Source organism: Falco rusticolus, chromosome 1 (assembly GCF_015220075.1).
Source record: "Falco rusticolus isolate bFalRus1 chromosome 1, bFalRus1.pri, whole genome shotgun sequence".
NCBI classification, from domain to species: Eukaryota; Metazoa; Chordata; class Aves; order Falconiformes; family Falconidae; genus Falco; species Falco rusticolus.
The window spans coordinates 23618774-23634966 of NC_051187.1; the positions used below are offsets into that span (position 1 = coordinate 23618774).

The 16193-nt window shown below is 50.2% G+C and overlaps 1 protein-coding gene across 1 annotated transcript in view; it reads right to left on the reverse strand.

Moving 5' to 3' along the window:
* Window positions 1-8013: 8013 nt before the first annotated feature.
* Window positions 8014-16193, reverse strand: part of CASTOR2 (cytosolic arginine sensor for mTORC1 subunit 2) — a 124171-nt gene continuing 115991 nt past the window's right edge. Inside the window, exons 6-9 of the mRNA XM_037375120.1 lie at window positions 15535-15645; window positions 14083-14165; window positions 12623-12717; window positions 8014-8689 (exon numbers count right to left, since the gene is read on the reverse strand). Coding sequence (XP_037231017.1) covers window positions 8624-8689; window positions 12623-12717; window positions 14083-14165; window positions 15535-15645 — 355 coding nt within the window. The 3' untranslated portion in view covers window positions 8014-8623. The remainder of the gene's footprint in view (window positions 8690-12622; window positions 12718-14082; window positions 14166-15534; window positions 15646-16193) is intronic.

A 16193-nucleotide genomic window follows, 5' to 3' on the forward strand; every position in this document is an offset into this window, starting at 1 on the left:
AGGCAAACAGGGGTGAACACCTCTTCTGGGGGGCCTGAAGGAGCATTAATGTGCATGGCAGCCATCCCAGCCAGCGAGGGACTTCCAGCGGTATTCCCACAAGGGCCAGGGCATCAGGTACCTGGAAAACTATGTTTTTCAAGTTACAAAAGAGCTGGTAGGAATCCTTTGGAAAAAAAGAAAAAGCTTATTACTGTAATTGCAGAAAGCTGGTTTCAAATCCTCAAGACACTGAGAAAGCAGCAGAAGGCTGGGGTGGAGCAGGGGGACTCCAATCTGTGGCATCTTCCCGACCGTGCCGTGCAAGAGAGACGCTGCCTCTGCCACATCCACACGGGGAGGAAAGCAGCAGCCAGCCCTCCAGTAAAGGACGAAGGGAGCCCTTTGTTCGGCATCATCTTCTAGGGTTGGGAGGACACCGGTAGAACTGCCGAGTCTGCCCAGCAAGGGACACGCGGCAGCTGATCAGCTCCGATGGTACCGGCAAAGGACGGAGCTAAGAAAGAGGGGAGCCAAGTCCTCCCGCTCCACTCTCAGATTTCAAAATTTCAATCCTGCCAGATTCCTGCTGGGCAATTCCACCCGTCTCCGCTCCAAAATCCACCCTCAGTTCCTTTACAAAATTCTTCAGAAAGCTAAAAAAGGGTGCAAACTCAGACCCGAGGGAGCCCCGAGCATGAACAGCCGTTGGGCAGCCCCGCAGCCCCCCGCCTCCGCTGCAGCACGCGGCGCTTCCAGCTGGGATGAGCCGCCCGGCCTTTGGGCTCCCTCGTGGACGGGCCCTCCCCAAGGCCAGGGTGGGCAGCAGCACAAGTAATCTCCGTGAGGGAATTACAGAAAAAAGAAGCTACTCGTGGCATCGGCCGTTACAAGGGAACATTCAGTCCCAGGCTGCCACATACAAATTATCTTCCCAACCTGCAGGAGAAATGGCTGGTGCTGTCTAGAGAGAGACGAAGAAAGGGACATCTTGGCTATACATGTTCCAAAGAGGTATGTTCCTCTGCACATTCATACCCTAAAACTAGAATAGACTTTGATCCATACTTCACTTATTTCCCCTGCTTAGAGCAGGGTCTGTGCATTACTCCGTGCTCACCAGGGCTGCTGCAGGGGCAGGACCTGATGCTCATCCCCCAGCACACGTCCCGCGCTGCAGGGCTCAGCCCTCCCTTCCCCTGGGCTGGCATCGCCACCGAGCTGTGCTTCACCAAGATTAAAGAAAGAAAGAGGCCAAGGGATGGAAAACAGGGGACTGAAGACAGCAGAACAACTCAAGATTCACAGTCCAGCGTTTCCCCCCCAGGTGCCTGGGAAGGTCCCGCAACCCTCGCAGGGGATGTGCAGAGCGTCTCTGTCCTGGCTCAGCGCTGCCAGGATGCCCAGGGAATACTGCTGGCTCCTGACTCACACAGCCCATGGACAGACAGACAGATGGGCACGCTCATGGGGAGAAGGTATCTAATCTGGAGGCAGATCTGCACATCTCGGCCAATGTAAACACACCCCAGCACATGCTATAAAATGTAAATACTATTTGGCAAAGGATTACGGGGGTTTATTCTCTACAAGTAATAAAAGTTTAATCCAATCCAACGTTTGCAGGCAGGACTGGGACAGGTAAGTGAGATGCCTTAAGCTCCTTACTGGAGATGTCCACAATAGTCAAGAGTAACAGAGAGAAAAGAAATCTTCATCAGAAAATTACTTCTTGTCCATCATAAAATGCTGCTGTGAGATACCTTCGCTCGGGAGCTAGCAGCCAATGCTCAGGCTTGGGCTGAACGAAGAATTTCTCCGTTGTCATTAGAAAAATATCAATTATCCAGTGCCAAGACAGGAACATTTGCTCTCATTGAGCACCAACTGTGCCGACACAGGACCTCTAAAGCACAGAGTTTGAATGCCCCAGTGCTCTTGGGTACACGGATGGGAAAAACCACAAGGATGTGACTGACCCTCTGGCCACAGCGCCCGACAACACCGCAACCTTAAAACACACTGCGACACTTGGAGGCTTTCTCCCAGGGCAAGCCTGAGCATCGGGAGATTTTCTGAACACCAAGTCCTGAATACCGGGCTCACGCCACCCTTGCTGGGATGGTGCTGCCGGGACAGATGCATCCCCAGGGGGTCACTGGGCTGGGCTGGGAGAGGAGATCCGTTGGATTCCAAGAGGAAAAGAATGCAGCGACCATGAAAGCATTTTCAACAAGGAACAAAGCCCTGTACATTTGTATTTGCACAACTGAAAAAGAAAAAAAGAATCCTCTGCATCACTCGGTACTCCAGCTATCCCTGCCTTTCCCCTGGCCTTTCCACGCCTGGCCACAAGCAGGGACCACCACAGACCCCTTACTGTGTGCGGGAAGCTGCTGGGACAGAAACAGGGGTGCTCACGGAATAGAGAAGCTGGGTCCAGAGAAGCTGGGTCCAGAGAAGCTGGGTCCAGAGAAGCTGGGTCCAGAGAAGCTGGGTCCAGAGAAGCTGGGTCCAGAGAAGCTGGGTCCAGAGAAGCTGGGTCCAGAGAAGCTGGGTCCAGAGAAGCTGGGTCCAACACTGTGGCTGCTGCAGGACCGAAGCCATGGGCTTCTGCAGGCAGGGAAGGAACAACCGCATTAGCTTACCCCAGGGAGGCTGCCCGCTTTGTAACAGAAGAAAATTCAAGCATTGTACAGCAAAACTAAGAAAAGACGGGAAATGTCTTCTTTCAGAGCCAGACTGATCAATCACGTGCAATATAGCCTTTAAAACAATTTAGCTGTTAAACCCCGGGCAGGTCCCTGCGCTGAGCAGCTGGGGGGGGAACACGGTGGGAGCTCATGGCAAATCCAGCCCCCTGCAACTGCATCGCAGAGCTGCCTTGCCTCTCTCAGGTGCCTGCAGGCTGCTGAGAGCATCAAGAGCATCAGGAAAACAAGCGGGTGCTCACAGAGCTGTGCTGCAGCCTGAGCGACCTCTCTGCTCCGTGCCTGCTGCGCTGCACCGCCTTGTTTCCCTGCCAGAGTCTGCAGGACAAAATGCCATGCTTCAGAAAAGTTACACCTGATAAAACTTCTGTTGGATGCTTTTCTCGGCTAAAGCACTCATCGTGACCTTCCAGTAACATTTTCCTTCAAGTGTCAGTCCCGAAAATCCCCACGCCTGCTCTGCATGGCACATCTTAAAAGACTAAATCACTGCTCGGTGCCATTTGCAACCCCACAAGCAGCGCCCGACACCAAGGCTTCTGTTAGAGACGAGGATTGATTCATCTCTGACCAACAGCATTCCTGGCCTGAGCCCCTGGGAATGCAACACTGAGCTTGGAGTTAAAAATACATTTGGAAGTAGCAGCATGATGTTTATATGATGAATGTTCTTTATAAATGGCATTGCCATTAAGTAAGTCTTAATACTAATGTCATCCACTGCAGGTGCCACGATCCCTGTGCTCCAGCAAACCCAAATACTTCCCTTAAGGCCTCCCCACGCAAGAGAGATGAATACGAGCCACTTAAAGCTCGGTATTTCACAGCTCTATCAACTGCAAAGCAAACTGGCTTCAGTGACAAGGAAGAGAAAAGTGCCCAAACCCACGCCGGGATGCGTCTATGGGGCAGACCGAAAATCAGCCACCTGAACGTGCCGACAGGTCAGCTGCCAGGCAGCACCCCCGCTGCGTTTGGTGAAGCCAATGGAAATCTCAAAACAGGGGATGTGGATGTTTTGGGTAAAAAAAAAAAAAAACAAACAAGAAAAAAGCTTTGCCCACCTGGACCCCACCAGCACTCCCAGTCAGCAGGGAACTCTTGAGGATGAGATGCAAAGACCATGCACATCCCGTGACTGGGTGCAAACAGCCTCTCCTACTTCAAACAGGGGAAGACCCGCCAACATTTCCACCTATTTAAAAATAACCGACTGATTTAAGCTCCTCGAGGCCACCAAGTGTGAGCTCCCCAACCCATCCCATTAGCCATGGGTTGCCTTCTGGCCACCCAGCCGCCGTCAGACACCTCCACGCCCACAGCCTCATGCGGAGATGCTGGGCAAGGCCACCACAAAGCAGCTCTGGAGGACACACGGTGCCAAGCCCCAGCCCCCCTGGAGCCCTGGCACACGGGAGGGTCGGGGGGCTCCCCACAGCTGGCACCCGGGGCCAGCCTCGGCTGCGGGAAGGCGGGTGGCTGGGGCACCAGTTTGCTGCTGGTGGGGACTGGGAGCGCCAGGGCAGACCCCCTCCAGGGTCTAGCAGGCACTTTGCGAACGAGCCACCGCTACTCACAGCCTGAAGCAATTCAGTACTAAAACACCTGGGAAGAAAAAGGAGCGACTTTCCTACAGCCTCTGGGCTTGAGGCACCAAACGGAAGAGGCTCAGGGTGTCTCTGAAGCAGGAGAACCCAGCGCTGCGCATCGGTGTAGGTCTCTGTCTGCTCACACCAGGCAGAGGCGACGCGGCTTTGCTCCAGGTCAGCTTTGCTGCTGCTCTTGGCTAAAAACGTGTAGAGAAATCCCGAGAGCGTCACGAAGTATTCATATTGCCTATATACTTGAATTAAAAATATATGGTGAATAAATGTGTGTATAGCGCACTTACTACATATATACACGCACCCAGAGCGTGTGCCTAGAGTATACACACATGTACTCACACTGTATATATTAACCTATATTGCTCAAGTATATACGCTGTGTACAGTATCTAGCCATACGAACATAAACCACAGGTATTTATCTATGTGTACAACAGAGACATACTCAGTATTTCTATGTAAACACTATACAATTATATGAACATATGCACACATTTGCACAGTAGAAAGGAATCTGCAGCCCAAATCTAATTGGGGTGGGGGGAAAAAAGACAAGAACCTACACAAGTAACACACACAGCGTGGGAAAGTGGTAATTTCTAAGAAAACAAAGGCCTCGGAGAAACAAGGAGCGCGCAGGAGGGCGACGTTCTCCTTCCCTGCCCACCCCTCCCTGCGGGGCTGGAAACGCTTTTTGCATTTTGCCGTTTGGTGAATTTTTGTGCAACAAGAGGAACTGAGAGGGCAGAGTGGGGGTCTGGCAGCATTAAGGTGATCCCTGATGAGCAGCGGCTGCAGGCAGGTGATGATGCTGGGGGCAGCGCGGGGGCTGCAGGTAACCCGGCTTCCAGCGCCGCAGACGCCCAGCTGCAGGGCAGCCTGCTAAAACACGTTCCTCCTTTTATCCACACAGTGGTAAACAGCACAACGCCAGGGATGCTCAGAGACATTATTATCATAAGGTATCTACAAAAAAAAAAAAAAAAAAAGACCCACCGATTTTTCCCCACCCCAAAGGCCAGGTGCTGGGAAGCAGGGGCTGTTCAGCAGCCGTAAGAGCCACTGCTTTGGGCTCATTAAGCACTGTGGTGCTCTATTATTAACTCCTTTTAACAAAGCCCTTTAATTACAGACCCCTTCCTGCCTTACCCAGTGAAGGTCTCACAATGAACACCGCTGCACAAGCCTGCGCTGATCCTGACCGCACGCTGGACCGCCCCTCCCCAGGGCTCTGGTTCAAGATTCAACCAATTCTGGCTAAATTTGAAGTTCCTCAGTTCCCACCAGCAAGGCAACGTGGGGAACGCTAAGAGAAAGCAGCAAACTACCCCGATTTGTCTGAAACAATCTTCTTGGTTCTCAAGACAAAAAGATGAAATAAAAAGGTGAAGCCGAGGACGATGGCTGAGATGGAGCCCCGCATTGGCATTTCACACCTGGTGAATGTTGCAGGCTAACTTCCTCGTGCTGGGACATCAACCTGCTTTGTGACGTTTTGCAACACCCCAAAGACTTACACAGATTTCACAAATTTAAGGCTGACTCCCTCGAGAAAAGAAGTGAAAAATTCAAAAATCAGCCTCTAAAATAGCCTGAGTGCAAAGTAAAACAAAAACAAAAAAACCCCACCAAAATCAAAACAATTAAAACCTTTTTTTTTTTTTTCAGTTTCTCTTAAGGCTCAGTAAAGTTGTTGCTTGTTTCAAGTAATACCTTACCGTACATGTCGCGGTCCTTAGAAAGCAGCACTGGCACATACGAAGAGCAACACACGTGGCCCTCTGATGCGGGAAGTGGCCAAACAATCATTTTCCAGTGGGTGCCAAAACCCGGGAGCATCAAGAAGACCCTGTCCCAGTGACACGATCCACGCACACAGAGAAAACGCAGCCTCAACTCAACTGACCAGAAAGCTCGGCTGGCAACTCAGCATCTGAACACCAACGCATGATGTCCCTCTCCAAAAACATCCAGCGCACCCCTACAAACGCCCCGATCTGCTGTCCCAAGGAGAAACCCTGCAACACTTCATGTGGTGATAAGGTACCGGCAGCCCTGCCGCATCCTTCAGCCCAGCTCACCACCGACGACGCTGCGCAGCTTCACGGAAAACATCTCCGAGCGCCTTTGAACATCGCACCGTGCTGCCTGTGCTCACATCCCCATGGTGTGCAGCAGGAGACCAAAGCATCTTTCCCAGAAAACATCCAGGGACACATGGTGCTACACCTGGAATAAACGTTTACTCCAGAAATCTGGAGCGAGTGTAACATATCATGAGGCAATTCTGAAAAGCCACGTAAAGGAACAACAAAACATACTGCTCGGGAAGGTATTAAACGTGTGCCCAAGTGCTTCTCAGCAGGGATGCTTACTCAGGGCATACAAAGGGCCGTTACACACATTGTTTCCTGTGGATGCTCTGGCTCCTGGTCTAGCTGCCACACAACATCCCACCGATGGGAAAATCGGGAAGATTTAAAATTCGGTGTCTGGGTCCAGCAGCACCAGAAACCACAACTGTTAAGCTCAGCCCTCCAGCACCATGAACGGAGAACACCAGCGAGCTGTAAGCCGGTGTGTGTGTCAGCGTGCCCTACACACCAGTATAAACCTGTCTGCATGTCCTACACACCAACATCAACCGTGCCACGTCTCAGGTGCTTGCTTACTGCCTCCAGGTTAATGCACAACCCCGACTCAGCCCCTCAGGCAGCCTCAGGGCAATCAGGCTGCAGCTCTCTCTTCAGCTAAGCTAAGACCTGTAAGTTCTTCATGTCAAAAATGAAATGGGAAGAAGTCTAGAAATCAAAGATCTAGGTGGGCTCCCAGCCATACAGGCAGAGCCCTCTGCAGACGGCTTCTCCTTTCCAAGCCCTGGCCGCACGCTCACAGCACAGTGCAGCCCGCCAGGACCCGCGACTCGGGTGACGCTTGCTCTCCCGGCTCCAGTCCCTGCTGCCCTTCCCGGGGCTGGGAGCAGCCACGGGTGCAACTCGGAGGCAGATGCCATCATGGGCCTCAACTGCTGCTGGCTTGCGGCTTTGATGCAAGCCAGGAGCAAACATATGAGCCACCTCACGGGAAAAGCCCACGTCCCCCTCCTGCGACCAGAAGGAAACACCTGGCGTTTGATGCATCTTCAGCACCATTCTGCTTTCAAAGGGCTGCCCACTGAACCCAGTGGGAAAGCCCTCAAGAAGCCACCTGGCAGCAGTTTCCACTCTGGTGATGAAGGAGCTGATGAAAAACTGCTAGAGGGTCCCAGAAGGGCTTGGGCACCCTCCTGGCCCTGGTGGCAACAACCTGCTGCGGCTCTTTGCCAAGGTGGCCCGGGATGTGCACGAGCAGCTACCCAGGGACCTTGGGCAACCCTTTGTATCCTTGTGAGTGGGCACAAAGTGGATGGGAAAAAGCCTGAGGGGACAGGAGAAAAGATGCCTCCCTCCTCTTCTGGCCCTGGGGGACAAGGGCTTGGCAATGGCTTCAGTGTGGGGGTGAGGGGACAGCAGCTGCCCCGGAGCAGGGAGCATGGCAGGAGGGCACTGGGGGCAGTGGGAGGGTGACTGGGGAAAACTGAGCGAAAACAGCCAAGTCTCAACGCAGACACAAGTCCTGGTGACACCACCTGCCAGGCGGTGGGCCAAAGCCACGCTCCCCCCGCCCAGTCCTTCTCAGAGCAGTCAGGCTTTGACAGCAGGGAGAAAGGGAAAAGGTGAAAATTCAGACAACTGGGTATTTTCCCCTTTTCTAACGCCAAACCGTTTTGTGAGGGGGAACAGAACCCAATCCCCGTCCTATCCCGACATGGGCAATGACAGACAGTCCTCAGAAAGTCTGATGCGAGGAGACAAGCCAGCACTATGTGACGTCTTTTCTGTTTAATTCCACATTTCATTTCGCTGATGGCTGCCAGGGTTCTCTCTGAGCCAGTGGCCCGTCCGTCCCAGTCCTGTCGCGGAGCTCTCGGCCGTGCCACCGCGCTCAGGGGGAGACGGGGCTCCCCAGGCAGCTCCTTCCACACCGAGAACACGGGCAGGTTACGCTTCGATTTGGAGCTGAACGTCAGGAAAACCGTCTGAACTCCCCTTCCTCCTGCCCCTCATTCATAAATTTAATAAAATAACAATAATAATAATAATAATTAAAACGAAGGCTTATTGGAGCTGTTTCTGCTCAACTTTCCACAGTCTCTTTTCATGTCACTCTCTGGAATCAGATTTTTCAAGAAATACTGTGAGAAAAAAAAGAATAATAATAATAATAATTATAATAATAATAATAATTATAATAATAAAAAGCATCTGGAACCAGCTCAGAAGATTTCTAATGCTTTTCAGCTTGACTGACTTGGAGTGCATTGACCACACCGTTTATATTTTCTTCAGGTACCTGCAAGAAAACAAAAAGAAAGGTCACGCTCTAGCCAAAGCCAGGCAGGGACGACAAGGAAAGGACAGGCAGGAGCCAGAGCCAGAACAGTCCCAAGGAGCCAGGTACGTCGCTGCTGGACACCTGACCTCCACCGAGAACGGACTCCATCTATGAGAGACACCCTCCAGTTCAAAAGTGCTAACCCCCAGCACCCCTGCAAGCAGCACTCTGAGTCAGAGCTGGCTGGTTTGCTGTCTGTATGGTGGGTGCTGATGGGGAGGCAACTGGTTTGGGCTTTTCCTTTCCTTCTCCTCTTCTTCTCCCCTCCCTTCCTTTTGTTGGCAATGCCTTTGTACACCAGGAGCTCGCTCATGCAAGGCTGATGGGTTTAGGTGGCTGCCTCAGGGCTCCATGAAACTCTCCAGGGCATCCTACAGGTTTGGGACCCACAAATGTGGGTGGGGAGACCGTGTTGGGTGACAGGAGAACATAGCCATCAGAAGAAGACAACTGCCAGTTTGCTTGTGGTGGGGCATCCCAGATAGTGCAGTGTACCACCTGAGCTTTCTTATCCAGCCTTGTGACGAGACTTAACCATAGAAGTCCACATACAAAATTCTTAGTGGGTTATTAAATTATTATCTTTTCACACTTCCTGCAAGAAAAATACTCTTGTAACAGAGATGCAAAAGATCTCAGAGCGACTCTCATCAGTAGAAAAGACTATCACAGGTTACATCGGACAGAAAAGAGGTGTCCGACCATTGCATAAACTCAAAGATGACACTCAGGGGACAGGCAGCTAACAGCTCTCGGAAAGTGGAAGGGGGTCTGAGAGAAAAAAAAAGCTGCTGCAAGAAGCCAAAACAATTCACGTTCAGTGAGTTGAAGAAGGGACTGTCTCCTCTGCGAGGTGTTTGAGTCACTGGCCAGGAGTACGGTACCTGGATTCACTGGATGCCCCTCCAGAGCTCAAACAGTGGAAATACAACTGGACTGTGATTTTCTGCAAAGCTTTTAACAAAACTGAGGAAAAAACCCCAGGAGAAATACACAAGAAAAATGTTCAATTTTCCAATGGAAAGATGGAATAGGAGCGGCTGACTCTGATGAAATGTGAACAAAAGTCAGCTGGGAAAGGAAGAAAATAATCTTAAAACAACCATACAGGAAATTCTTCTGGGTTAGAAAGAAAACCCCAGCAAACCTCCACCGCACGGAACAGGACTTTGGACAGGACTCTCCGCTGCCTCCTCTCCATCCTTTTTTGCCAGTACAGTGAACACTGCAGTGGGAGAAGCCGTGTGACTGCCTCTCCAGAAGATAATAAGGAAAGACATAGGAATCAATTTTGCAAAACACATTTTCTTAGTGCAGCACAGGTGCAGAAGGCAGCAGAACCGGCCAGCCCTGGCCAGCTGGCTGTGACCTGCACGGACCCACCTCCTCCCTTAAACACCCACTGCAAAATGCTTGACTCTTAACGTCAAGGAAATGCTATCAACCATACCACGAACGTTTGGGCTGGATTTGCTCCAGGACAGATGTGTGAACAGTTCTGATTTGTAGGTCACATCCTAGTTTGCCACCAGTGGAGAAGTCCTACCCCTCCCAAAAGACCCCTACCCCAGGGCAGCCGTGCAACACGTTCACTTGGCAGCCAGAGGGTGGATCAAAGCATCCACCATGAAGGGACAAGCAAAGCTCCGAACTACATCCCAGACATAGCTTTGGCCTCGCTAGATGCAAAATTCTGGGGAAGAAGAGCAAGACAGCCCTGAGCATGAGGCAGCGAGAGCAGAGCACCTGGAAAAGGGACTCTTCTCACTTGCTTTCTCTAGAGGGAGCTGGAAACCGTAGCTCTGTCCACCCAACCTTCTGTCACCCAGGGGACACACCAGAGACCTGGAGGGTCTGATCTTGGCACTGTCTCCCAAAGGGATTTCTTCTCATGCACAGGTCCTGATTTCCTCGGCAAACTTCTACAGCTACCCGAAGACCCGAGTATTAACACCCAGATCAAATACAAAATTAAGCAACAACAAAAACCTTAAGATGCACAGGAGAAAGAAGATCAGGTCAAACGGAACAACAAGCTTTGTCAAGCACTCAAGACTGCTGACAACAAGTACTGAACAGCTTTAAATAAATAAAGGGAGGATGTAGAGAAAGGATTCAAGGTGCACTTAGAGCTTGACAAATGTCACTAGAGGTCAAGGTGTCTCGGTAGCAAAGTTAGGAAAAACAGGACGAAATCTAGGTCAGGGTCTTGGCCAACAAAACCACCCTACAGCCAGCAAACACACAGCCCAGCCCCCGTGCCTGGAGCAACGTCAAGCCAAGGAGGGCTCGGAATGCACCTTCCGCACGGTGGAGAGGTTTGACAGCTAGAATAGCCACTGTCCAGATGAAAAGGTTTTTAAAACCGTACAAAAAAACAACCCCAGCAAGTAGCAAGCAAAATACTAAAACACTGATTTGAGTAAGGAAGACTTGCAGACCTTAGTGCACGGCCCAAATAACACCCTGCCAGCTGCTGGGGGGCTGGGATCTGCTGGGCTCACATGCGGCAGGATGAGACGCTTTTAAAAGGTGGAGCTGCCTGCAGAGTCATCACAATCGTTTGGCACAAGTTTTAAGTGAAATATCTATTTTAACTGACCGGGTTTAGTGCTCTAGATATTGCTTGACAACTGGAAGCACTCTACACCTTGTGCTCTGCACAGAAAGCATGCACCTGGGGCCACAGCAACAGGCAGGAATGCGAGGCAAAGCTAACAGTATTGATTTTAAAATGGTGTTTTATTGGCTTATCTTATCAGCACAGTTAATATTAAAAAAAATAAGACAAACATATATAACACTTTGACCTTTGCTATCTGGAATAATATTTACTTTTACTCTTTACACACATGACCTATAGGCTGCAAATGGTTTACACCAACTGTGAAAACCCAAAGTAATTAGCTGAAAAAAACCCCTGACTTGAACTCACTGGAGCTTTTACAGGTCAAAAGCAGGGCCTGAGCACTGAATTTACGGTGATGGAAGGAGAAGCGTCATGCAATAAAGGGCATGTTTAAGAAACAAACCCAAAAAGCACAAAGCAGCCGAGGTTTGTTAGCTTTGTTAGCCCGTGGGCTACTGACTCCCTCCCTCAGGACTTGGGGAATGGGCTCCAAGTGAAATGCCGTTCTGTTTATGGCTACAGGCATAGCGATTTTCCTTTTTCAGGGAAATTCCTCATTTTTCAGGGTGTCCTACACAGCCAAAGGAAGAGCAGAGGTAGGCCCAGAAGGTAAAATATCAGCCAGTACAAAAGAGAAGAGAACCCTGCACAAACAGTGAGACCCTCATGCTGCAACTGCTGGTGGGCACTCAGGAGAACAAACATGGCAACACCCTTCCCTGCTCCAAAATCACCTTCCCTTCTTGTGCTGACAGTGACGGCTGTTTTATCAGAGGCGTACACCACGAGGAGGAGGATGCGGGGCCAGAAGAGCTGATCAGGACTCTCAGATGGGTCTCAACATGCAAAAGTTAGGGCTGTGCAGGTACCAAGAGATGAAAGCAGGGGTCTGCTCCAGGGAGACTCTCCACAAGGTTCCCCCCACACACAGGCAACACCTCCTGAGCCTTGAGCCATCAGCTACACTTCCAGGAAACCAGAGAGGGTTTATGGCTGTTTCTAATAAAAGCTGGTGATGCAGTGGAAGAGACTGCCTGTCGCGAAGGTCTTTAAGGACCCAGACCAGGCTTTTGCAGGAGTGACACCCCCTGACCCAGCTTTGCCCAGGGTAGGGCTGGGCTTAGTTCAGGAGCCTCTGATCCCAGGGCCAGGACAACCAGGAGGCTGGAGAGAAGCTCTCCAGGTGAGCAATGTTCTCATAATGGAGTTTTCTCCCAGGGAAAAGAACTCCCCTATTCCAAAGAAGCTGTCTTGATACTCACCAATGCGTGATCAAACTTAAAAGTACTGATGTAGTAGGCTGGGATGTCAGCTGCGGCCAAAGGCTCAGAAATCTGAGCGACAATTCCACATTCATCTGTGTGGGAGATAAAAAAAATCAATCATTGTGTGAATGGCACCTGTCAGTCTCACAGAACTCCTGGGTCTCACCAGCTCTGTGCCTACACAGGGAGGAGTTTCTCTGCACAAACTCCTATCAGAAGGGATCTCTGTAGCAAAACATGCTCTTTCTCAGGGAATCAGGCTCTTTGGGCCACCACAATACATTGCACATTTGATTTTACTGCCATCTTTTTGCAGCAGACACACGTAAACTCCCCAAAGGCACAAAACATTAGAACTGGAATGATTTTCAAAGATCCAAAGAAAGGCAATTTATGATGTTCGTAAAGGAAGCACCAAAACCCGTCTCATACATCCTTAACCTCCATTTTTCTCTAGCTGTTGCTATCAAACACTGCATCTCTTGAGAGAGGAGATGCTGACCTGCTGGTCGGGCTGGACACATGGCTCCTAGACCACCACCGACCACAGCCCCCGAGACAGGATTTATATAGTTCCTCTGTCCCATTCATCGCAGATCAATGGTACGTTGCTTCTGGAGCAAACATATTTAAACATCACATATTTAGAGGACTGCTGTCCCACCAGTGACACACACTGTGCCATTTCTACATATTTTGCCTCTAAGATGCATGAAGTGCATGAAAACTTCCTTCTGGCTACTTTTAGTGGTCTGGTGTGGAAGTTGCAATTAAATATAAAAATTGGCCAAACACTTTTCAGAAATGTTCTGGAAGCCTGTATTTCCTAACTGTTTCACAGACCATGGGAAGGAGCCGTGCTTTCTGAAGATCAGGCCTCTGTTGCCATATTCAGATCAGACTCCTTGAAGTTACAGGGGACATAGAAGTAACCACGACACTTTGCAGACACGAAGCATTTGCTCTGTGCTACCTAGGTCCGATATTCTTCTAGGTGGAGAAACCACTTGCAGGACTGGATGTGGAACAGTTCTATGAACAGGGCTCCCATTTGGACCACTATAAATCTGGACTAAATCTACCAAAGCCACAGAGTTGCCCAAAGACTGCACTGGAGTGCCTTCTGGCCACTGAGTTCAGTAACCTACAATGCACTCCCATGCCATCTTTTTGTCCAATTTTTCTCTTTAAACAGAGCCCTAGGAGCTACCTGCAAAGTCCAGCAGATGAACGCAATTCCGATGAAGCTGTCAAGTATGTAGCACTTTTAAAAGCACATTTAGAAGTCTGACTTATTAGGTAGGAGTCACACTCCTCCTGTTTGAAAATCTCAGCTTGCAAAGTCGTGTTAAGCTGCTGGCTCTTACAAAGCCTCAGATGGATTTTTCCATCATCCTTGAAGGCCCTAAGGCGAGTGACTACCTGTGCACCAACTGATCCCCCAAATGTTTACCTACCGAAGCCAAGAGGCTGCCCACCAATCCGCACCATCTTCCAGAGTTCTCCAGATGCACTTGTAAACAACAAATTATTAGGAAATCTGTAAAAGGAAAAGAACACCAAACGCAGCAATTAAAACACAGCAGTGTGTCCGATTCTGCCTGCGGGGCTGCTGCTGTTCCTGTATCCCTGTGCTGTTTGAAGCCAACAATAGCAGCAGCAGCAGCTCGGTGAAACGGAGAAAACTCAAGGCAAGTGGGACAGATGCACCTGCCTGCCCCTCCAGATGTCCTGTGGCAAATCAGCACCTGATGCTGGTAGCATGCACAGGCACCCAGAGGGCACGGAAAAAGGTTTCTATGAAACAGGCTGTGCCCCAGCTTTATAAATGTCAGGATTGTTACTCTGAAGGGTTGATGTGAGCTGCATTCAGAAACACCGAGGGACAGAACGTGTTTCCGTACCTACCCTCTTAACCAGGCGAATGGGGACCACTGGTTTTGTGTCTGAGCATCAGCAGTGCTTTTTTCCATACCATCCCTGGGATGTCCCCGGGATCCCCACAGAGATCCTCATTTCGTAGCGGGGGAAAGAGACCAGTGGCTAAGAGACTTGCCCAACGTTAAGTAGGCAGCCTGGGACAGAGAAGGAACTGGCTGCCCAGGTTCCCCAAGCACCAGGCTGCTGCTCCAGTCCTCTAGCTTCTCCTGAAGGCAGACAGGTTTATTCCAATTAAAGTCGAAGAAACTTTCAAGGGGGCAATTAATAGTTTGCAAAACGAGTCCCTAGGGCAGGCAAGAAGCAAAGCTAACACTGCACTGTGTGTCAATAGCAAATCTATGCATTGCATCTCAGCGCAGCACCCTGTCTAGCCCCCAGACCTCAGAGACCTCTGTGATGTGAAGCTGCAGAAGTAGACACAGACGGAACAGGCTGGTATTTGCTCCCTAGCTGACTTTCTCCTTGCCAGATAAACGAGCCATGGGCTCCTGCTGCACAGGGATGACTCAGTACATTATCATCACAACAAGATTCTGCACCAAGCCCAGCCATGTGTAAAAGCAAAGCGGGAGGACAGCATCACTGATGTCCCCACCCTGCTTTTGGCCTTTAGCAGCAAAATTTCAACTTACGTACACCAGACTTTTTGGGGTTTTGCTATTAAAAGCACAACGGAATAAAAATGGCAAAATCACTTTGCTCCAGTGTTCCTCCTTCAGAAGTGAGATAACCCTATGTTACATTGGCTACTGATTTCACTGAGGGCTCGGACAAACAAGCCCAAAGTTCAAGAGCTAGAATTAACATGCCAGACTTCACTCAGAAAAGTGACAGGGTGTACAGGCATGTGACACACACACAATGAGGCTTCCAAGAATTAACATGGAGGAGCTTCAGTTCCTTCCTGCTCCTTTGAGAACATCCCAGTTCTTTTTTGGGGTCCAGGGGACCCTAAGACCAAAACTCACCTCTGCTGTGTCTGGACATCCATGACCAAGGAGATGTAACCCTCAATGAGAGAAAAGGAGAAAAAGCGAATATGTCCCGAGTCTTCATTGCCCACCACCGAGTCTTTTACTCTGAAGAAATAGAAAAGAACAGCGTTAACTGTGGCTAGAAAAGCAAAGGAAGATTTTTAAAGCAGATAAAGCCAGTGAAATCAGAAATGTTCATACGCCGACTTACAGAAATGGCACCAAGTCCTGATATGTTATACTGCTTTTGGGTTTTTGGATTTTGCAGGGGGGAAAAAATGCCAATCCCCACAATTGACAAAACTCTCCCACCTTTGCCCCAGGGTCCTCTCACAGGTGAGCTGTGGGCCAGGAGGCACAGGCACCGAGGGGCAGCAGCACAGCCAGCTGTACATCCTCTGGTCATATGTGGACACTCAGCACATCATCACATTGCTACCCTTCAGTTAAATCTGAAGAGGTTCATCTTTACAAAGCCAGCAGGTGTCTTGGCACACCCCCAACCTCCTATTTGGTTTCCACCTGTCAGCACAACCCTCTTGAGCCTGTGAAACCTCCCTCCCTAAGTGCAGGGCACTGCAGCAGCATAAGGCCACAGCAGATCTCTGGGCATCGTGCAGAAGCAATGTGAATTGCTGCCTCTGGACGCCAGC